Source organism: Ochlerotatus camptorhynchus, unplaced genomic scaffold (genome assembly GCF_037179485.1).
Source record: "Ochlerotatus camptorhynchus isolate MF236.1 unplaced genomic scaffold, CSIRO-AGI_Acam_v1.1 ptg000080l, whole genome shotgun sequence".
NCBI lineage: Eukaryota > Metazoa > Arthropoda > Insecta > Diptera > Culicidae > Ochlerotatus > Ochlerotatus camptorhynchus.
Genome location: NW_027040570.1, coordinates 791,966 through 815,728, shown reverse-complemented (window position 1 = coordinate 815,728; position 23,763 = coordinate 791,966). Strand labels below are relative to the sequence as shown.

Genomic DNA, 23,763 nt, shown 5'->3' with positions numbered 1-23,763 from the left:
TTCAAAAACACAGGATTATGAGCTGAAATTACTATAATCACTATGCTACTAGCAACCTTTCTGCATTTACTGTTTGGTTTTCCCTAGTAGATACTGGATGAATTCAGAACCGAGTCAGACATTATTGTACAGCTCACGGGTAGAAATCATAGAATGCTGGGTAAAGACTGTTGGAAGATAGGTAGAGTTGAACGCTCAGGTATCGTCGAACCTTCAGGTACGAGTTTGGAGAGTTGGAGCGAGGTAGATTTGCTGGCGTAGGTATATTGTTATTGAAGAAGATTGTAAATTGTATATACCTGGAATGAATAAAGAGTGCGGCGGTTGTTGATTGAGGTATCAGTCGGCAGCCCTCTAGTTTGATGGAAGGTGACTACTGCGTTCTTTTTATTTATTATTAAGGGGGTATTCCCGAACTTTTTTTTTTCAAAAAATCAAATTTTTTTTCACGTTTTTTTGTACTTTAGACTATATACTTTCATCCCCCCAAGCCGTTTTCCGATCAGCGAATTCGGTGTCCAGGCATAGCTGACTAATGGTAAGAACCCCCAAATGGTTTTAACTAAAGTCAAAACTTTAAACGCGTTTTTCTCGAAACCACATTTTTTTTATCGGGCGAAGATTTTTCTCAGAAACTATAAGAGATATTGACTTGAATCTTTGCGCATTTTGTTCCTTATTAAATTCTTTGGAGCTTCTCCCACTTTCAGCCAAAAATATTAACATTTAACATTGTTTGAAGCACCTTAAAGTTGCAAAAAAGCGGGCTAAAAATCGCCTGTTTTTTTTTCATATGGCCGCCATTTTGTTAATTTGCAAGATTTTTTGCTGCCAACGGGAGAAGCTCCAGAGAATCTTATGCAGATTATTAATTTCATCACGAAATCTGTTTCAGATGAAGCCGTTCCAGAGAAAAGTCTTCGCCCGTCCAGGCGTTTGCGGCGAACAGGGGTCTGTTTGTCGCCATTTTGTGACGTCAATAATGTCTTTTTTTATGTCGAAAAAAAATTATTTGTAAACTTTAATGTTCAATAAACAAGAATCCCAAAGAGTTAGGCGCATTACTATTCATTTTCCTTGAAAAAAAATTAATTGAAAAACAGGCCGAAAAAAGGCAAAAGATTGGGAATACCCCCTTAAGGAACGGTCAACGACGGAGCTAGCCTCGTTATGGCCAGCGTGGCCATGGTGGACTAGTTCCAACAAAGACCATGTTTACAATCACCAACTGTACGTAGTACAGCTAACTGGTATCTGATTACCTGTATCTAATACTTGTTAGGACGTTTTCAGCACAACGCACCAAAAATCATTTGAAGAAATCATTGTTCCTGATAGTGGGATTTTGTAACTTGTTTTTCAAAATACTTTTAAGGCAGAGAATTTCACTCGAATCTTTAAGCTGTCAGTGTCATTTTAACTCAAAATTTTCCAATCTTTCCGAAAAAAATACTTTTGAAACTGGAAAAACACGGAGTACATCCAAAAAGGGCCAAAACTTATTAAGTTATCAAAAAAAAACAATATTAAATCAGCAATATCTTCTAAACGGTGCATCTTAGAAAAATGATGTACTTTCATAAAATTAGGGTGACAAACTTTTTTGACTTTTCTTAATAGCTTTTTTGAAAATTGTATTTTTTTTAAAAACAATTTTTTTCATTGTAACCTATTTTTCTCCAGAACAACCTACTGTGCACTAGATATCATTTTCAGTCAGCTATAACATAAGGATAATAAAAAAATTATTGACATGTCACTTTAAAAGGAAAATTTATATTTTAGTTCAAAACACAAATACCAAACTTTTTTTTTACCGTGCATATTTTCTCCATATAACACCAACAATTGTCTAAAACTTCGCCCAAGACACCAAACCAATCGGACAAACCGTTTCTGAGATACAATTTTTTGAAGATATCATGTGCATTTTTCATAGGCCCTTCTCATAAGTAAGGCTAGATTCAAAATGGCGAACCAAGTATGCAAAACGGCGTTTTTCTTCCCCAAAAACTTGTATGCAAGGTTTCATGCAAATCAAAAAATACAAAAAATAAAAACTGGAAAAATTTCCCACTTGTTCGTGGAACCGCTCTGATTTGGACTAGCGAAGCACTTTACTAGAGAAGCGTTTTAGGTATTGTCTTAACACCTAACCACATTTAAAAAAAAAAATCATTGCACGGTACCCTATGAAAACACTTACGGCACTTTCAAGTGTTTCACAAGATGAAGTGTGTATAATGATGGCAAACAGTGTGGGCTAGCGGGCTACCTTCAAGTCAGCATTTTATTTTATTTTTCATATTGAATGCATCACACGTTAGTCCTATTTTCGAAGCTTGCAATTCAAGTCTCAAAATGAATCTACCAGCAAAATTTGCAACAACCAGCATCATCGTGACAATTTGGTTGAACCTGAAAGTGGATGGTCTGCTCTGCCGGCAGTGTCTCAGTCTCACCGGGTGGGCCGACTGTGACCGGGCGGCACGGAACAACCTCTGCACGGTACCGGGTGTCAGCTCGTCCCATCTGACCTGGTTGCACGAAAACCCATCGTTGCTGATTGGGAACCACAGCCGGTTCAGTTGCTTCAAGTATGAGGCCCTCGTGAATAGACACAACGATAAGGGTCTCGTCACCGTCTACAGCCGGGGATGTACGTTTGCGATCACCACCCCCTGAGTATCTAGACAGAAAACCTTAGTTTCACGTACCCACTTACAAATTGTAGATGTCTCCACCGTACGTAAACAATGGGTTCAGCCATCGTTGGTGGCACAACTTTTTTCACATCAGAAAACATGTTTTTGTTTCACTTCATGTGGACGTCGAAAGCAGGCCAAGAATAAATTTTGAGTGAGACGTATCACTGATGTTGCATTATTTTCCTTATATCTTGGAATTTAATCGATTTGATGAAATCAAAATTCATTATTTGGTATGGTCTGGTTAATTCCTCGGGGGCATCTGGGACATGCCCGGAACTGGCCAATGTGATCCACGGGGCTCGAAATGGCCACAATTGAAATGGTTATCATATTTTGAAGTAATTTGTTTTGTCACATGATAGGTTTTATTTCTTACCGGTCAAATTTAGTATTATGGCTCACATTCCCCGAAACATGTTCCTGCCACATTTCCAGCACCAGTTGACCGATTCTGAATCTGTTCAATAATGCTCTATGGATGAGGCTATGGGATCATGATACTTTTCATTTGAAGGTTGTTGCTTGCAATTTGCATTAGTTATTACCGATAAATACGATAGATACGAGCTCCAAAAATCCATGTTTATCGGAAACAGTTGACCGATTCTAAATTTGACCAACAGCATTCAATGTGACCATAATACCTTTTGTTAGCTGGTTGTTTCGTTTATTCGGTTATGTGGTTGCTGACAAACACCACTTAGTTCGCGAATTCCGCGATTTTCGGTCTTGTTCCGTCCATATCTCCGGGACCAGTTGTTCGATTGAAAATCTATTAATTAACACCCGCATTAAAAATAACCATAAGAAGCGCCAAACCTCCAATTCGGGTTATCATCCCATCTTTATGTGTTATGGTCGTACCATCTATGATATCGTTAGTGTATGGTACATGTTTATTAGGGCATTCGATAGAATCATGGTGCTGTTGTGTTCAATTCGGTAGAGTGGTTGCCGAGAAAATCGTTTAAGAAAAATGTGTTACGCGCTCTCACACACACATATACAGACAGACATTTTCCGATCCCGTCATGTTGAGTCGATTGCATAACTATGAGAAAAATATCAATGTTTTTTACAAAATCAAAACTTAGAAATGTTTAAAATGAGTTCATCAAAAATAAGACCAATTGTAAATTTACTCCACCATTATTCGATTTGACAGAACCAGAGGACCAGAATTTTCGGGGTACATTGACATTATACTGGAGCTGTCAAATAGCTCCCGGGGTGGCGATCACAGACTTCTGCAGTGGATGGAAACCGTCGGTCGCAATCAAACGGTGTGATGTATGCGGTGATCGAGATATGTGCAATGGAGGGGGCAAAAATTGCCTTTTCTTGGGTTTCGTTGTTTTTCTGCTATTGGGGATATTTTGTTGTGGAATCAGTGAATAAAATGCGTGAAATTATCTGGCAGTAAGCTTTAATCCTTTCCCATGGGACAACAAGAGAACATCCACAGTGTAGGCGCATTAAAGGCTCTCGCTCAAGGTCGCAGCAGAGCACTTTAGTATGCATTCGACATCGAGCCATAAAACGAATCCCGGTGACGCCAAACTAGGAATGTCCATTGCTGTAGGACAGGAAAACCTGCGATGAGCATAAATGTGCACGTCGCCATCGTCCCTGTACCCATTGTATGATAATGCGCACACATGTGCTGCCTACACCCGAGACACAGAATGCGACATTGTATTCCATGTCTACAGATATGGACAAATGGCACATGCATAGCACAATTGGAACTATTGCCCTTCTTTGGCTCCAACTACTACTAGCGGACAACAAACAGCCCTCCCATTCCGTTACTAGGAAGAGGACGCTACCATAGTTCAATGTTTCAGATCCAGCGTCCGGTCGTCCGGCATATTGTTGCCGGTGGCAGCCATTGAAATTTCTCAATATAATAGCTAATTGCATCGCAACCGGTTAATTGGCAATGGTTGTTGCATTGGATGCATCTTTTCTGTTTCCCGGTTACTGTTGGCATATGTACCTAGGTCTCGTGCTAGATTGAATTCTGTACGTTTCTGTATAAATTGATCAATTGATGATGGTTCTGCATGCATTCGACAATTATTTGTTTGTGAAGGTTTTCCAACTACCAGATAATACACACAGGATCAAATATCATTTGATATTTGTGTAATGCCAATAATTCATAATCAAATATGTACCCATCAATAAGGTATTTTTGGAATCGGAGAGTCGTCTAGAGATTCGACGCCATTTTGAAATCAAATATGGCGGCTTCCGGTGTAAGAATTATTGGGGGAAAACTATCATGGGTATATCAATATAAGTGTTTTTGGAATCAAGGTGATGTCTATAGGCCGGAAATTGAAATCCGACGGCATTTTTAAATCCAAGATGGTGGCTTCCGGTTTAATAATTAGTGGAAAATACTGTCATCCACCCAAAAATATGGGTATTATATGGAATCGGGATGACCTGTGGAGGCCGGAAATCAATGTTCAACATCATTTTGAAATCCAAGATGGCAGCTTTTGGTTTCAGAAAAAAATATAGAATACCCTATAATATGGGTATTACCGAAATTCGAGTAAAGTCTAGGGACCAGCAATCGATGTATGACGCCATTTTAAAATCCAAGATGGTGTCTTTGGTTTTAAAAAAGTAAGAGGTTGTATCCTAGACACGACCGTAGATTTGACGTAAGATCACAAAAGGTAGTTTTGATGTCACATTAAATTGATTTCTTAACTCGAAAAACTTCGATAGGTTGAAACTCGGTAGCATTTTGAGAGTTCTGTTTTTGAGGTGCTCTGTCGGTGTCAATCCTGGACGATGTGTCTTGGGTACAAGCTCTTACTTGAAGTCTTTAGTTTACTCTTTTATCAGTCATTTGTGGTCCTGAAAAGGACCGATGGGTTGAAAACTTGGAATCCAGTTCAGAACAATGCTGTAGAATCCCCGGATATTGACGCCTCCAGAGCACGACTATTGGATACCCTAGTGGCCCGAGGTAGACAACCCTTCCGTGAAGTAAGAGATGTATTGGAAACATGTGATCTTCCCTACATGCAAGCGATCTACGAATTCCTTTGTTTGTCTGATGATAGAGTTTGATGTGACTAACCCTTCCTTTCCAAACAATTTCCCGCCATTGTGTCCCAGTCTTATTATCCTCCTGTTCCTGTGCTACTTGCCCCTGCCCAGCCAGGATTTGGTCAACCGTCCGAGAGTAGTATCTGAAGGAGGCTTCAGAAACCAGTTTCCTACCTAGATCCTTCCAATCGAAATTGTTACCCATTAACCTCGAGCCCGCCACGAGTAATTGGTACCCAATACTAACCTAGAAATACTGCTATTTAAAATGTAAATCAAACATTACTGATATTGCCTCCGCAAAGTGTCACACACGACTGAGCCTAGTAAATAAACGAACTAGTTAAAAAAAATGCTGTGGGTTTCTATCCTCGAGTTCTTGGAGATGATAGCGGTGATCATGCCTTGCACCTGGATCGATTGGTGAACAGTTTGGTGACCACTTGTCGTGATGGTTGAGTAATGCTAAGCTATTAAGGTGTTTTACAGAGATAAGGTATGTTGTTTGGAACGATGACGTGCTTGGCATAGATGACCCACAGCGGCTCACTGCGTGCAACTGAAATCCGATCAGTAGCGGTCCAACTTCTTCCTCCTTCTTCGGGGAATGGACCGCTCGGTGGGCTGTAGTTTGCGCTTGCGGGCAGCCTTCCGTCGAGTACTGGAGAACAATCTACAACGCCACGCGCCGAAAGCACTACTGCTGCTGCTGCTGATGATGACTACAGGATACCACCACTCACACCACGTGGGGATTCAATAAACACCGTTCGGTGAGACCGGAGTGATTACGATTTTTAAATCTGTGTTAGGGAAAGCATGTTTCGTTGTCAATCGGTGATAATTTTCATTATTATAGCAACAGTTACACATTCGTGCAATTTTCAATAATGACCTTTTGAAAATTGATAAAAATGTTCATTTTAGCAGATTTGTAGATGATATTCCAATCGATTGGCTTGTTTAGAATTAATATCCATCCGCTAAGGTTACAGTTACAAGTGGTCAAAATCTGACCACTTTTCGTAACGTGGTGGATGTTGCCGAAAGACGTAATCCTACGTCAAAAAGTGTGAAATACTGTCAAATACCCATCCATTTGGGAATTTTTGGACTTGGGGTAACATCTAGAGGCCGGAAATCGATGTCCGATGCCATCTTGAAAACCAAGATGGCGGCCATCGGGTTCAGATAAGTGTCAAATACCCTAAAATATGGGAATTTTTTGAGCGGGAACGACGTGTAGATGCCGAAAATTAATGTCCGAAGCCATTTTGTAATGCAAGATGGTGGCCATTGGGTTCAGAAAAACGTCAAATAGCCTGTAATATGGGCGGTTTCGGAATGATGATGACATGTAGATGACAAAAATCGATGTCCGCCGCCATTTTGGAATCCAAGATGGTGGCCATCGGGTTAACAAAATGTGTCAAATATCCATCAATATGGGTCTTTTCTAAACGGGGACGACGTGTAGATGCCGAAAATCGGTGTCCAACGCCATTTTGGAATACAATATGGAGGTCATCGGGTTCAAAAAAGTGTAAAATACCCAACAATATGGGTACTTTCAGAACGAGGACAACGCGTAGATGCCAAAAATCGATGTCCGATGCCATTTTGAAATCCAAGATGGCGGTCATCGGTTTCAGATAAGTGTCAAATACACTACAATATGGGTATTTTCGAAACGAGCACTTCTCATACACCTTCTATGTGTGAATTAATTTGAAATAAAATGTTAACAAACTAAAAATTGCTAACTGCAACATATTTCCGAAAAAAAAACTCCTAGGAGAAAAAAGAACTATAAAACCGGAATTAAGTTCTGATATTCTGTCATTTTAAGCCCCTAAATTCCCCGGGGGCACCCAAAACATGCCCGGAAGTGGCCAATGTGGTCCAAGGCACTCAATTTTGTTATTGATCTTGTTATCGAATGATAGGTTTTATTCCTTCCATGTCAAAATTAGGTCCATGTTCCATATACCCTGGAACTTGTTCCGGCCATATCTCCGGAACCAGTTGTCCGATTCCAAAAATATTCGATAGCTTTCAATGGAACCACAATACCTATAGTTTGACGTTTAAGATTTTCCAAATCGCGTCAATGATTTTCCGAGAAAATGAGCCATGATGAATAGCTAATGCGTGGAAAGTGAACTTTTTTAAAAACGAAGTTGAACTCAAATTTCTTGATTTTTTTAAATAGCATATTCATAAAAACTGTATAAAAATGGTTTTTTCATGATACCAATAAGCTTTAAACAAAGTTTTTGAACAAATATGGGCTAAACTAGCATTTGCAAAAATAGGTCCAACCATCATCATTTTTTAGGTCCAACCAACATCATAATTCTTTGCTGAATAAAAACCTTTTATAAAATCATTTGTTCATAATATTTAACTTTTTATGTTATTATTAGAAACAAGAAAGGTAGATCTTTCCCCTAATCACGCATTTTTTTTTTATAATTATATGTTGAATTCATAAAACAAATACGACATGAATGTTGACGTCGTGTGAAACCGGCCTAAATAGGTCCAACCATCATCAGTTACCCTATCTTCATCCCCTTCGTTCAGGCAAGTTATTGCCAGACAAATCTTGTGGGAAAAGGCACTTCACTTGTAATACTGTGGTTCCAACACCAGATTCTTGTGTTTGATCCGTTCCTGATTACCGTAGGTTACTAAGGATTTCCTAGTGTGGTACCAATTTCTGTTAGTAGATTTGGAAGCGTACAATTCGTTTATCTGATGATTGTTGATCACTTCGTCACTCTTTTCGCAGCATTCGAGGCTTTCGTCCAGAAGCTTGCTTATTTCATAAGTCCGTCTGGTGTTCGGAATGCAGACGCAGTGTAATTTGTGCATACGTAACAGTAACAATGAACTTGCTCTGAAGAATCGGCATGTCGAAAATTTTTGGTATCGCCTGGTTCGTGAATGGTAGGACCAGCAGCCAGCGTTGCCAGGTCATTTTCAAAAAAATATAAAATCTGGAAAAATCTGGAATGCTCCATCAAAGTGATGTGCCAATCTCCCGTAAAAATCGGTCAGGATGATCATCTGGAATTTATTCAAAGTCTACCAGATTGTTTATGAAATCCATGTAAAGCCAACTTGTTAGTAATGCTAAAATCATCCAAAATTTAAGAAAAGTATTGACACAGTGTTCCCAAAAAGTTTAAATTTCCATTACGCAGCATTTCAAAATTGATTTAATTTTTTAAATGCTGCAGAAAATATTTTTAGGATTCTGAAGCAGCAAAGAGTCAAGCAACTTTGATGGGATGATTTGTTTAAACTAATAGTCGATTTAGTCCTTAATATTCGATGCAGTACCAGAATATGTCTTACAATTTTTATTAGTTTTAAATAATTATAATAGTACTCTGCAATTGATCAGACTTCCAATTTCATTCTTGACATCATACAACTCACAGCACCCGGTAGACCAGTAGGTAATTTTATTTTAAACTAAAATTCTCCTGGCTGAAGTGAGAATCAAAGCCTAACATCGTGGTACCAACAATCAATACGAAACTAACGATTTTAAATTGGCTCACCACTTTAGTAGCCTATTGGTCCCAAGCAAATGATTAACGTACCCTATTCTTGTTGAAATTCTAGTAATACCCTATATTTGTTTTGATTTGCTATGAAAGTATGACAGATCAAATGAGGGGTTCGTGGATTTTCCTATGTTTCGAGGGGTGCATCGATTAGCTTGGGACCGAAGAGAGTACCAGAGCTGAGCCAAAAAGTTGAGCACGTTATTTCGAGACCTTCTAGTCTTAGAGTTACCTCTATGGTGGTACTCACACACAGTTTACCTAAACTACGGGTAACTCCACATGACCATTACCCATAATTTTATGCCAAAGAATAATATTATTATATAAATAAAATGAAAGTCTGAAAGCGTCATTTTTGATGTCTCAGGATCTTGAAATGATTCTAAATTCTAGAATTTATATTTTTCCTGGGTCCCAGATCGTGACATTTTTTGTTAGTCTGAATTTACTTCATTTACAGAGTTCAATTTGAATCATCCTAGAATTTCATCATACTTCTGTTCTGGATTCCCCTAAACTAATCTTGATAATATCCAAACTTTTCCAGTAACATTCTAAGAGTTAGTGATTCCACAATTCACTCAAACTGGTAATAATTTCCAATAATTGGCATAATTTTGTCTCAGTTTTTCTCTATGAAATTCCCTTAGAATATTCTTAATAATTTCCTTGGTACGTTCTTCAGAATGACCGTCACATTCTCCTCAGACTTATCCTCTTCAGTATACTCAGAGTACTCAAGTACTTTGCCAAAATAGCCTTGAAAGTCTCCCAGAAATTGCCAGATTTCTTAAAACTTGATAAAACCTAATCGCCATAGAAACATTCGACATTTGCTTTCTTGACAAATTCTCCATGCGATTGTCATCAGAGTTTGCAAAAGACAATTTATACCGTCTTCACTTCAATCAAAGGTTGCACAGACTGTATACTTACACTTCACTGTAAACTATTTTCAGAATTACCTTAAAATTCTGAAATCTAGAGCAACTCAGAATTCTATAGTATTGCAGACTGCTAAGGTAACTCAATATTCACAGGTACTTTAAAACTCTATTTAAAACTCTAATTAATTATCCTTAAAAATATCACGAACATACTTCAAAGTCCTGGTGGTTCTTCTTCTTTCCTTTATTTAACGTCGGTCTCTGTTCCGCAATCTAGTGCCAATCACCGACGGACATCGATTGCCATCCATTGACGGGCAATCGAATGTGCAGGAAGGCAGCTTCCACACCTGCGTAGGATATCGCACCCATTCAACACACATGGGCCGGGACCAACGGGCTTTACTTCCCTTCCGAAGGAAGACGTGACCAGAGATTTTTATGCCTCAGAAAAATTCCACCGACCTCGGCTGGGATTGAACCCAGACCCATTGGGGTGTTAGAAAGCAGTCACGCTTACCACTACACTACCGGCGCCGGCATTAGTCCTGGTGGTTGTCTAGATTCAAAAACCTTGCTAATTTTCCAAAGCTCAATTTATTGTTTTCAATCCTGAACAGTTTTCGATTTATCTAAATTCCAAAATTAGGAAAATTCCTCCATATTGAAATGTTGATTTTTATAAATCCAAGATTCAAAAAAAAAATAATTATAGCCAAAATCTAAACAAAAACTCCAATAAAAAAAAATCTTCGCTCGACATTTTTAAAAATTTGAAGATTTTTTGCAGCCAATAATATTTAGAAAATGTCTCAATTTTCATGATTCTGCAACCCATTGCAAACATGCTGTAACAATTCCATGTATGATGTTGCAATAATGTCCAAAGTTGATGGCCTTTAGTAATTAAAGCAGTAAGTTTGGCTTTTTATTTCTTGATTAGAGGGTCCATTGCAGTGATATTTATAAAGCAACACATTTTAAAAATCTGGGAAAATCTGGAACATATTTAAAAAATCATGCAAATAAACGTGATATGTCTGTGTATCTGGCAAGACGACTGAAAATCTGTAAAATCCAGAAAAATCTGAAATACTGGCAACGGTGCCAGCAGCGTTAGTATAAATCTGTGAGAAAGAGCACGATAGTCACTAGGTGGATATTAACAAATCAACACCAGGCATGAACAAACCTCTTGACGTTATTTTTTTAAACTTTAATTTTTAGATTTTTAGCCTTAGGATAGTTCATCTTGTAACTCTCGTCGTTTGACATGTCTTCGATTTGACCAAAGCCTAACTGATCCAACCACTTGGACTGGATTTCTTTCGCGATCGGTTGCTGGTACGCTCTGGATTCCAAGTATCGACAAGAGAATCACATTGTGCCTATTTCGGAATTGATCCAGATTTTTAATCTCCACCAAACTTCAGCATGAGATTTTGGCTCTTCAGTCAATTGAGATTCATGTCTGAAAGATAAACTTTAAGGTTGTAACTGCTATAGCTTTTACAAACAATACGAAACACACCGGTTAGAATCTGCGCAATCAGATTTTCCTTCAGCAGAGCTATCTTGAGAGCGACTCCTTGCGTTTGCACGTCACATAGATACTTGACGTCAATCCTGTCCAAGAGAACGCTTTGCACCGGTTGCTCGTTGATGATGTAAATACTGTTCGATTTTGTTCATCAGCTCCTTGGCATCACTGTTGATTTTAACATTAGCCGTACGACCTTTGTTGGTTTCTGAAATGGTTTTTAATTAAAAACCAATCTTCAATTAATTAGTAAAAAATTCAATCGAACTAACCTGTTACTGAACCGTGGGAATTACGATGTGACTTTGAAACGACTCCCAACCCAACCCAAGTGAATCGAGGTAATAACTGCCACCATCAATCATTGACTACCAGCCTAGGACTTACGATTTGATACCCCGAAATCAAGGTAAGTACATTTATTTAATAAACAACACATTCCTTGAATTGTTCTACCTACAACATCATTCATTCTTCCTTTCAGTTCCCTGCCAGACGCCTGCCGCATATCACCCCCTTGTGGAGAAGGAAAAAGATGAAGCCGTTGCGTGGCGTCGTAAATGAAATTGAATTCCTTATTAGCTTAATCTCCCTCGAGTCGTGTCGTTCTCCTCCTTGTCATCGAAGGAGGCGAAGCAATGGGTATTACATTCACGAAAAACTGCGAAAGCCGCCCCGAGCTGTTGTTCTTTGTTGTCAGTGTCACTTTCTCTCTTTATCAGCCTTATTTAGAATGTTGTCTGTCGTTTTGTTGGTGGAAAATGGGAATTTAATTTTCACTTGTTGTTTTCTTTTTTTTTCCGGCACGTGGTTTCAGTTTAAAGACAAGCTTGCCAAAGTGGAAACGCAGCTGACCGAGGAAAAGCGCCGCAACGAGGATCTGCAGTTCAGCGTCGACGAGGTGACCTTCTGCGGGGAAGAGCTTAACGTGAGTAGTTGTTAATTATAGTAGTGCGGGATGTTTTCGCTGTGTCGAACCTATAGCAGGCTAGGTTTAGCAGGCTCATCCTTTAAGGATGACGATCACTTAAATGTGAATTTTAAGTATACCGTATGCGTGATAATGTTTGCACCATTAAACAATGTCAAAATTAAAAAAATTCTCAAAGATTTCGTTTTCGAGTTTTTTTTAAACTATGTTAATCATCGATCGAGTTTCCACTTGCTGCAATTATGGCCTTCACATACTTCCGGAATGCCTGGCAGGTTCTAATAATGTAGTCTGAATCCATTTCTCTCCAGGTACGGGTCAATGTTTGTCTGAGGCTTGCTGTACTCGGGTGGCGTTTAGAACAGGCCTTGGCCCTCATGACGCGCCATATTGAGTAATCCAGCGGATTAAGATCGGAGCTGGATGATGGCCACATATCATTCGCCCAGAACGGAAGATGTTCCTGCAACCACTTCTGAGTGCGGTTCGAGGTGTGGCACGGAGCCCCATCTTGTTGAAATACATTTGGCTTCGGACCGATACTTTGATCCACGGAAGAACATACTTACTTAAAATCCCGACGTAGACCTCCATGTTGACCTTGTCGCCTTCTGGAATGAACACCGGGTCCATTTTTATGCCATCGGAAGCCACCAATCCAAACACCATAACGCTAGCAGGATGCTTGGTCAGATACACGTTCTTGTGCTCGTTGGCCACGTCTTTTACCGGAAGAGAACTAATATACCGGTCGGTTCTGGAATTTGATACGGGATCGACGGTAAACATGCTCTCGTCGGTGAACAGGATAACCGGATTTTTTCACTTAAGGAAGTTCAAGATTTTCTTGCATCGTTCGGTTGGTAATCACGTGAGTTTTTTCCGTGCCCTCGACTTCGCCCCGCAATCTTCCTTTACGATCTTCCGTGCCGTAAAATCACTGATCCCGTGTTCCTTTGCCATTTTCCTTATTTAACGCACTGGATTCACCCGAATCTTCCTTTTGATAGCAGCGATTACCCTCGGAACCCGAGCTGACCTCGGACGACCTGTGGCCACCTTCGCGGATAGTTGTCCTTTCTTTTCTCGGTCTAAACCCCTTTTGACGGTCCACCGGGACACTCCCACGGCGATTGAAATGTCTTTTTGCGACATTTGCGCGTGGGACAAATCACGAATACGCTGCCACTTCGTCATGGTGCAACTGTCAAACTAAGTAAATTATTTTCTTTTATACACAGCCTACTGCGGTATGAGCTATAGGTTACGTGCATGCAAATAAAACCAAGGCATTTTATGCACAGGTGAAACGGGAACCTTATTTGTACGATGGTGCAAACATTATCACGCATACGGTATAGCATATATCAAGGAGGACTACTCTATCTAATACCCCAGACAGACTATGGCTTATATCATGTAATATCAAGAGCCACATGTGAAAAGGGCCTACAAAGGTTTGTTTACAAAAAGCTTGTATGCCCTTTTCACATGTGGCTCTTGATATAGGCTATCTTGCAATGAGCACTCATGCATCTAGTTTTCACTGGAAATCCTATATATGAGAGCTCATTGCAAGACAGCCTATATTACATGATATAAGCCGTACGGGGTATAAGATGCAGGAACAATTAGTTGTTGTGAGATGTGAGGGCGTTAATTCTAGATGCTCGAAAAATCTCACACTAGCAAATCAATTTACGAAAAATCTGCTTTCATTTCTCGCATCTACTTGCAGCGTACATCATTTTTTTGCAGGAAATTTTCAGAATCGTCATCAATCTTCTTCCCATCTGCTCAGCGTGTGTGCAGCTAACCATAGCAAAAAAAAACTTTCCGGCATCGAAGATAGAGTCACCCCCTAGGATGCGCGCACGTTTAGTAGATAGAAAGAAGTTTGATGAAGATTTTGAAGATTTCCTGCAAAAATGTGGAGAGCGGTGCGATGGATTTAGATGCAAGAAATGAACAAAAAAAAATTCCTAGATTGATTCGCAATTGTGCGATTTTTCGACCATCTAAAATTGAAATTTAGATGTGTCGCATCCCAAGTTATTGACACTGTATTTCGACTGGACAACGCACTGTTGGCCACAGGGCCGTCATCTGATCACTCAATGTGCACAATGTACTGATTTCCTGAAATAAACAAAGTGAGAATCAAGCAAACACAAAGTTTACTTGTATTTCACCCTGCGCAAGTGTAAAGCAGCGAAGAAGAGGAAACAGACACACACCCATAAATAACGAAAGCTCAATGTGTAGCCATCGCTCCGACGGCTCCGACGCAAAGAGCGCCACTCAGTGTAGGGTTGCAAATGGGAAACCCAGTAGAAAGAAAAAAATATTCTTCGTTATGCTCTATGCTCATATCCTATGCATGCAGTCGTGGGAAGCAAAGCCTGCAAATAATTCAAAGAAGACATTAGCGCTTTTTGTACTACATTCGCTCCCTGCGCCGCACGGAGTGTACCGCTCATTGTGTAGATCGCTTTCTCACAGATTAGTTGGAAAAGAGTGTGCGAAGTAAATGGGAGAACCACACACTCTTTGTCGAGTGTTGTGAGATGCATGCACAAAGTTGATTTTCTAACTTGCTGAGGTGCGGTTGGCCAGATATGCAATCTAGCTGGAAAAAAAATGATAAGTCCTCGGAGTGACGTCGTAGCAATTTTGTACCTTCCACAAAGTTGCTCAGCTATATAAATGTGAATGAAAAACTTCAGTGGATTAATGTTAAAAAAAACTGTTTTTTATCTATTAAACTAGATCATTTATAGTTACCTCTATGGTACCTCTACCATAGACTAGAAGGTCCCGAAGAAACGAGCTCAACTTTTTGGCTCAGCTCTGGTACTATCTTCGGTCCCAAGCTAATCGATGCACTTTCACCATAGAGGTAACTCTAAGACCACTGGGTCCCGAAGAAAATCATTATTATTTTTGGCTCACTCAGTACCAGAACAACGGTCCCAAGCAGTCCCAAGCTATTTCACTCACCCCTGCATGTTCTGCATGAATCCACACACCCCTGATGTTATCTGTCAAACTTTCATAGCGAATCAAAACAAACATAGTGTAGTAATAGAATTTCAACTAGAATAGGGTACGTTAATCGTTTGCTTGGGACCAATAGGCTACTAAAGTGGTGAGCCAATTTAAAATCGTTAGTTTCGTATTGATTGTTGCTTTCACAGCGAATCAAAACAAACATAGTGTAGTACTAGAATTTCAACTTCGTTAATCGATGTACCATACAAGGTCCCGAATAAACGTGCTCAACTTTTTGGCTCAGCTCTGGTACTATCTTCGGTCCCAAGCTAGTCGATTCACCCCTCGAAACATAGGAAAATCCACTAACCCCTCATTTTATGTGTCAAACTTTCATGGCGAATCAAAACAAACATTGTGTAGTACTAGCATTTTTGACTAGAATGGGGTTCGTTAATCGATTTGCTTGGGACCAATAGGCTAGTCAAGTAGTGAGCCAATTTAAAATCGTTAGTTTCGAATTGATTGTTGGATGTACTTGGGACCAGCTGGCTGATATGCCGCCATGTTATTGAAACCAACATCTGAAACGTCACAATTTAAGTGTGAACTGCAATAATCAAATGGAATTATTTACCCTTTTATGCCATATAAATGGTTGACTTTGTGGTAGAAAATCAGAAAATAATGCTCTATGAGTTCTTACTTTATGTTTCACAAAATGTAAGCAAAAATATTAAGAATATCGGAAATATCAGTCATGCCTTTTTTGAAATTCAGGCTTGAATCTTCTATTTGTTTACAAATTATGAGCTGTCAGTGATGCCCACGATTCGCGGGCCCGCTGCAATGTTAGCTCTTGTCAAGGCAAGGCAAACAAGATAGGGTTGCCACCTAGCTGCTTGGGACCGATAGGCTAGTCCAGTGTGAGCCAATTTAAAATCGTTAGTTTCCACCGGTTGGTTATACATCAACGAATGCCTGAAAAAAAAGGTGTATTGCCGTTCATTTGGTCCCGAGATTTTTTTGCCAGATTTGACGAGTTGTCACTGCAGTAAGAATGCGCAACAGTGGTATCGCGATAATGGAGTAGACGCCAATGGAAATGTATTGGAGTATCAACAAAGCTAATATGAGAAGAGTGAAAAAATGGCTAACGATGCTATTTCAATGACCAGATACTGGAAAAAAGCAGCCGCTGAGGTTGACCAGCAGCTTGTGTAGAAGTTGATGGCACGTATCAAGCCCAAAGTCTTATTTTCAATCGAGGGGAATAAAAATCGCAAAACCCCTATTGTATCAGTAAATACATAACATTTCGGAGATGAACCAGCGTCTGGCTGAAAATCTCCTTAATAAAGACATCCAACCAACCAACCACAAAACATTTTCTTTTTATAATGTTTTATTCTAAACCAAACAGATTCTGAGATACATCCAATTCAATTTTAATGATCCAGCTAGCATGGAAAGGGCACCAAACAACTGAACTTGACTCCAATAAGGATCGCACAAGCGAGCAGTAAAGTGACCTGAGGCATAGCGGGTCACGAAACTTGTCGAAAATTTTGAAAATAAAGCCCAATTGTCGATTAGCTCTGGAGATGATGTCATTGTAGTGGACTCTGAAAGTGAGTCTGCAGTCCAAGGTAACGCCGAGATGTGCTCTACACGAGCAAGACAGCGTCCGTAGAGAACATTGTCAAACATGATTGATTCGATTTTTCGGTGAAAGGAAATAATGTTACATTTTTCTATGCTTAAACTCATCAAATTTCTTGAGCACCAGTCAGCAAAAATACCTAACATATTCTGGAGATCCCAGCAGTCCGAGAGGCTTTTAATAATTTTCTAGATTTTCGTATCGTCTGCATAGAAAACGTGGCATCCTAATGGAATCAGAAAGGTGACGTCCGTTTAAAAAGATCGAAAACAGTAGCGGTGCTAGGTTACTGCCTTGCGGAACTCCCGAGTTATTTGAGAAAACATCCGATTCCGACGCGCCAATCTTGACATGTACATAGCGATTCACCCAGTAAGATCTGAACCAATCCACAGCAGTTGACGAGATGCCAAGTATCTCCAGCTTGGCCAGCAAGATACTATGGTCCACCGTGTCAAATGCGGCTTTTAGATCCATATACGCAGTACCGACTTGCCATCCTGAATCCAGGCATCGCAGACAGTTAGAAGTGAACTGCACCAGGTTCGTGGACACCGTGTTGTTCTGTATCGATATAATTTTTGCAGTGTGCGAACAGAGCACCATTTATGATAATCTCGAACGGTTTTGAGCAGGCACACAGGGAGGTGACTCTACGATAATTTGCGATATTCCGTTTATCTCCTTTTTTGTACACTGGGAACAAATAAGAAAGTTTCCAGCGGCAGGGGAACTCACATTGCAGTGCCGAGAGATTGAATAGCCTCGCAAGTGGAAGGCAGAGATTGGCTACACAACGTTTTAGAACTGATGCGGCTAACGAGAGCTTCAGTTTGTGTGTTGCGGCTATCACCATGTCTCCTGAAATGCGCGGAATAACGAAACTAAACACATCACGTGGCATCCCAACAGTAGCGTCCAGCACTTGTGTTGGCGAAGCGGAGAAATCGTGGAACACTTGCTTGAAATGACGAGCAAACAAGTCACATTTTTCTCTTTCACTATTAGCCGAGTCATTTCCGAGAAACATGGAACAAGGCAACCCGGATTCCTTCCGTTTGGAGTTGACAAACGACCAAAAACTGTTCGGATTCGTGCGAAGGTTCGCTTCCGTGCGTCTCACGTGTCGATTATAGAGAAAACGATTGTTATTTCGATACCTACGACTCGCAAAATGGAACAGTCGTTTGTAGTACGGCGAGCGAGAGTTACAATACTTTCGGAGGGCGGCAGAGCGTTGACGTTTTAGCACGCGCAGGCGTGGGTTAGACCATGCAGGCTTTAGCGGAGGTCGTCGAGCTGGGACAATGCGGAAAATAGCATCTTCCAGTGCAGCACTGAAAAAATCCACAGCATCATTCACGCTAGCGGCTGTTTCGATAACTTGCCAATCAATTTCCGAAAGCGCATTGTTCAATGCAACATAATCGGTCCGGCGAAAGTCCAAAGAGTAGCACTCAGATGACGGCGTGAAAAGAATCGGAGTAGGTAAACTAAATGACACGACGAGAGCGGGATGATGGGCATCTAGATCAATCAGTGGCTCGACCGGCCAGGAAACAGAAGTGCCCGGTAGTGTGGAATCATTTGCCAGGACAAGATCTAGCAAACGTCCATTTCGGTTCGGAAAAGTATTCACTTGTGTGAACCCGTAAAAGTTAAAACCGTCCAAAAGAGCACAGCAATCAACCGGCATATGTGAAAGCAGTGGATCAATTAATGGTGTGCCACTGGCTGTCAAGCGCCACTGCAGACCAGCTTGATTGTAGTCACCAAATACGAAAGCGGGAGAACAGGGACTTAATTGTGACGAAATTGAGCCTAACGATTCCACATGCTCACGGATGATCGTGCAGTCGTTTTTGCGGTCGGGAGGCAGGTAGATTGCGCCTACACTAAGCTTGCTTTGTGGAAGTTCTACGACAATGACTGGAAATGGGTGACGTATTTACGTAGCTGGCTAGTCTCGTAGATACTGCAATCAGGACTCCACCACCGCGCGATTTTTGACTGTTTAGGGCAGACCGGTCAGCCACGTTTCCGTCAGCACAATCAAATCATATTCGGCCTCCGCAACAGCCAGGAAAAACGATTCGATTTTAGTCCTCAGCCCACGCACGTTTTGGTAGTAGATCCGGAGACCATTCGAGGAGCAATCACGGGAACTAGAAATCAAAAGGACATCAGGTACCGAAAGCTCGGAATCGCTAACATACTCGCCAGAGGTTGCAGGCCGGAAGCCCCCGATACCATCACCGACCACAGGACCGGGACGATGGCGATAGCGGATGTCTGCAGCAAGCGCGACTGGGTCGGGAGGTTCGGAAGCCTCCTCAGTGCCTGTTTTAGGGTGTCCCGGATCCGAGGAAGAGCAGGTGGCGGCATAAACCTGCTGGCAGTTGGCAGGACGGATGCATGGACATGATGTGGCTAGTGTGGAGGTCGCAGAACCAGAAACACAGCTAGAAGTTGAAGCGGTATCAGGCAAAGGAGAGGCTGAATCGTCAATATATTTGCCAGTAATAGCTGGTTGGAAGACCTCCGACCTACATCTACACTCAGGGCCGAGACGACTATGCAGAGCGCTGGCTGGAATAAGCGCGACTGAGGCAGAGAAATCAGGGGCTTCCACAGTGCTAACCACGATGCGTCTCGGTGGTGATGGTGGTGGTCCATTCCTTGGAAATCGTGGAAACATCTACGGTGTGTTCCGGATGAGCAGATGGACCATTCGGGGATAACGAAGACGCATCGTTTAGCCTCGAAGGATTCGGGAGTACCTGCTCAACATTTTTCCATGAATCGTTCTCGATGGCCATTGCCTCCAACCCGCTACGGACAGCTACAAGGACTCCTCCACCAGTATATTTACTGGAAATCACAGATACATCAGGCAATAACTGACCATCATCGAGTCTGATTGAATACTCGCCAATGTGGGTGGGTTGGAAGACCCCCTCTCCACATCCGACAGCAGGTCCGGAACGACTATGGCGAACGAAGGCTGCTGATGGCAGGACTGAGGCGGTGGGATTGGGGGCTTCCAAGAAGCTTTCTACGGTGCGTTCCGGGTTCCCAGGATTGGGTGTTACAGAGACATCATCACAATGACTAACATAGTCCGAATTGCTGAAAATTTGATCGGCATCAGGCAGTGAATTGTCAATATATTGATTGTGCTTGCCTGTAGAAGCAAGCTGGAAGACTCCTGATCCTTATCCATCCATATGGCCAGGACGACTATGCTGAGTGCTAGCAGGAATCGGCACGACTGGGCTGAAGGAACCAGGAGCTTCCAAAAGGCGGTCATAAGTGCTTCTCAACTGGAAACAGCCGGCAGGTGCTTGAAGCGTTGCACTGGAACACGGAAACTGATCAGGCAAATGACTGTAACTAATGTATGCATACTTGCCTGACGACGGTGCTTGGGAGACCCCACCACCGAACTCGACCGCAGGGCCAGAATGACTCTGATGGCAGGAAATAGAACGACTTTGATGGCGGGAAACAGCTAGCGCGACTGGATCGAGTGGTTCGAGGTCTCCCATAATGCGATAGGCAGTGCGTTCTGGTCTACAGCGCTTCAATTCACAACGAAAAATCCAATTCTGAATCAGCAGACTAGGTCTAGTCCGGAAATGGGAGTTGAGAACTCGGAAGGTCCCGGAATAGGAGAGATCGTGATGGTAGGCGTGTTTTTTGAACCGTCTTCAAATTCACGGAACAAAATTCCTTTCGGCCATGTATCCGATCTAAGAGCAGCTTCGCGTAGTTTGGGATCCATTCCGACTTTGCACGAGATGAAGCTCATACGGCTGATGTCGAATCCTTTTTTGACTAGCGGCACAACCTTAATCGGATCTTCGCACTGTACAAAACCATTGACCAGTTTCTCGATTGAAACCGATTTCACACTAGGATGAATACGAGAAAGGTACAGCCAAAACAGCTCGGTGGGTTCAGGGACAGTAAGGACCTCGGTAAAGGCATTGTCGCCTGTTACTGCTTTAGAACCACCAACAAGTGGTTTGCTAGTGAGCGAGCCTTCATCGCGGCGCCGTTTTAATGGCAGTTGACGCATGAAATCGGAGTTTGTCGGAGTTGTCAATGCGATTCGTTTCGATAGCTGAGCGATCTGCTGTTCTTGCTTAGCCATGGAAATTCGTCAATAAAAAGGTGTGGAATTGTATTACCATAGGGTATCAGTATTCTTCTTTGATTTAACTGTAGTAATTAATCATTTTGTTCGACCATTTTCCACAGAGATGGCGCTGTTTCGCTGGTAGGAAGTGATAAAAATCCCCATATAGAAATTGAGAGAAGTGCGAATAATTCGCCTCCGGTGCATATTCAGGTCAAAAAAAGTGAACGACAACCTAAAGAAATTAGTCAGGGGCTTTGTCGTTCAGTTTTTTCCCGCAAATTAATGCTCAACAAGCTACAATTAAATAAAAATTATTTTTCCCCATACAATTTTACCTGCTTTACTACCAGTCCCCAGAGAGCCAAAAAACTTCAAATTTGAGAGAGAAATTCTCTCTCACGAGCTCAATCTCTCAACATGCCATGTATTTTGTTGACACTCAATTTGTGATTTCCCTTTCACATATTACAAAATAGAGTACCTGACACTATAAAACATGTCTGGTACCTCTATATATGCATTTGCTTTAACATTTGAAGTCCCTCCTTTTTTACATATTCTGAGCAAAAGATACTTTATGCCCCGCCCCATACATAAAATTCGGCGGGAAATTATGTGAGGGGTGAGCTATTTTGTGTGCAGAATGTGTAAAAAAGGAGGGACTTCGAATAATAATCTAAATGCATATATAGAGGTACCAGACATATTTTGCACTGCAGTGTCCTCTGTGAACAATTATAGTAAAACAGATTGTGTCTAGTTTCCGATTGATGTCACCGCAAACAACAGCTGTGACATCTGATGGAACATGAATGCAGAAGCTTGACAAAATGATTAATTGAAAGATAAAATCGACGAAAATAATCAATCATCGCAGTTTGACCCTTGTGATTCTGAACACTAGTCTTATCACTTTGCATGTTTGATATCACAATTATCAATATCCATAATTTTAGGTGGTGTACAAATCATGTCGCTACGTTGCATGTGAGCAAATTAAAATTCAGGAACAACATGTGAAAAGGGCATAAAGCTTTTTGTAAACAAACCTTCATATGCCCTTTTCTCGCCACTCATATGACACCAACGCAAACCATTAACATTAGCGGGTAGGGGAAGCTTTCCCCTTCCCGATGATGTTGTTCGTTTGCGTGAGTGACCGTCGGTTGGCGAGAAAAGGGCCTACAAAGGTTGTTTACAAAAAGATTGTATGCCCTTTTCACATTTGGATCTTGAATTGGCTTTTCCCATAAGAGTGAGGAATTCGCCGTAAGTGGAAAATTAAACATAGCGACATTCATCTTTAGTCATGAAGTATTGTGAACCACACATAAAATCATCCTGTACTATTCATTCTTTACCATTATAAGCTAAATTTAGTCTGTTTTCCTTGGCTGTAAATACCAACTTTCCATTTCTTCCTTTCTCATTTCCTTCATCTCTCGGTGCCATCAAAAATACACGAAAAACCAAATCCAATCTGACAGCGAAAAATTCAAAATTCGGTCCATGTGAGTATGACAAAAAAAACGGGATGCACGTTGCACTGCGCCCTCTGGCGATTGGTTGTAATTAATTGTATTATAAAATTGTGCTTGTCGCATTTCTTGGCGTCTTTCTTGCAATCGATTTTTTGTTTTGTTAGTCCTAACTGAATCTGTTAAAAATTGGTTGCGAGAAAGCTTCAATTGGTTCAACAATTGGATTATGATTGGCTTACTTACACATGCTTCTATCTCTGTCGATTTCTACACTCGTCTCCTATGTCTCTTGTTTTGTTCCCTACTAAAACAAACATTGCTTTGGCATAATTTGGTTTGCTTTCAATTTCCTACAACAACAAAAAACATTAATACACCTACATATATGTTATGTTCGATGTTTTGACGTCCATATTGTAAAACAGATCGTAGTAGTCGTTGAAAATGCGCTCATCGGAGAAGGATTCTAGCGAGTGAGTCAACAAATCAGCATGTTGCATGTGCTGTCATGTGTTCTATGTGTATGCATGCGATTTCAAATGTGTTATTTCTTAATCAAAAAAGCTTTTATAAAAAAAAAAACCATTCTTTTTTCTTCCCCACAAAAGGCACAAACTCAAATATTCAAGGAACGGATAGCCGATCTCGAGAAGCAACTGGGTGAAAATGGAACCATTTCACGAGCCGAACCGGACCTTCCGGCCAAGGATACAGGTAAGTGTGTTCATAACCTCTCTTTTACACCTGTTAACAATTTGTCTG

General features: G+C 41.0%; 1 protein-coding gene across 8 annotated transcripts in view; it reads left to right on the top strand.

The window, feature by feature from the left end:
* CLIP-190 (Cytoplasmic linker protein 190) overlaps nt 1-23,763 on the top strand; it is a 289,367-nt gene that overhangs the window by 260,967 nt on the left and 4,637 nt on the right. For 6 of the 8 annotated variants that reach the window (XM_065217808.1, XM_065217810.1, XM_065217811.1 and 3 more), the window contains 3 exons: nt 12,609-12,719; nt 23,008-23,031; nt 23,610-23,715. In XM_065217808.1, the coding sequence (XP_065073880.1) occupies nt 12,609-12,719; nt 23,008-23,031; nt 23,610-23,715 (241 nt within the window). The remainder of the gene's footprint in view (nt 1-12,608; nt 12,720-23,007; nt 23,032-23,609; nt 23,716-23,763) is intronic. The other 2 variants (XM_065217812.1, XM_065217809.1) reach the window with 1 other exon arrangement.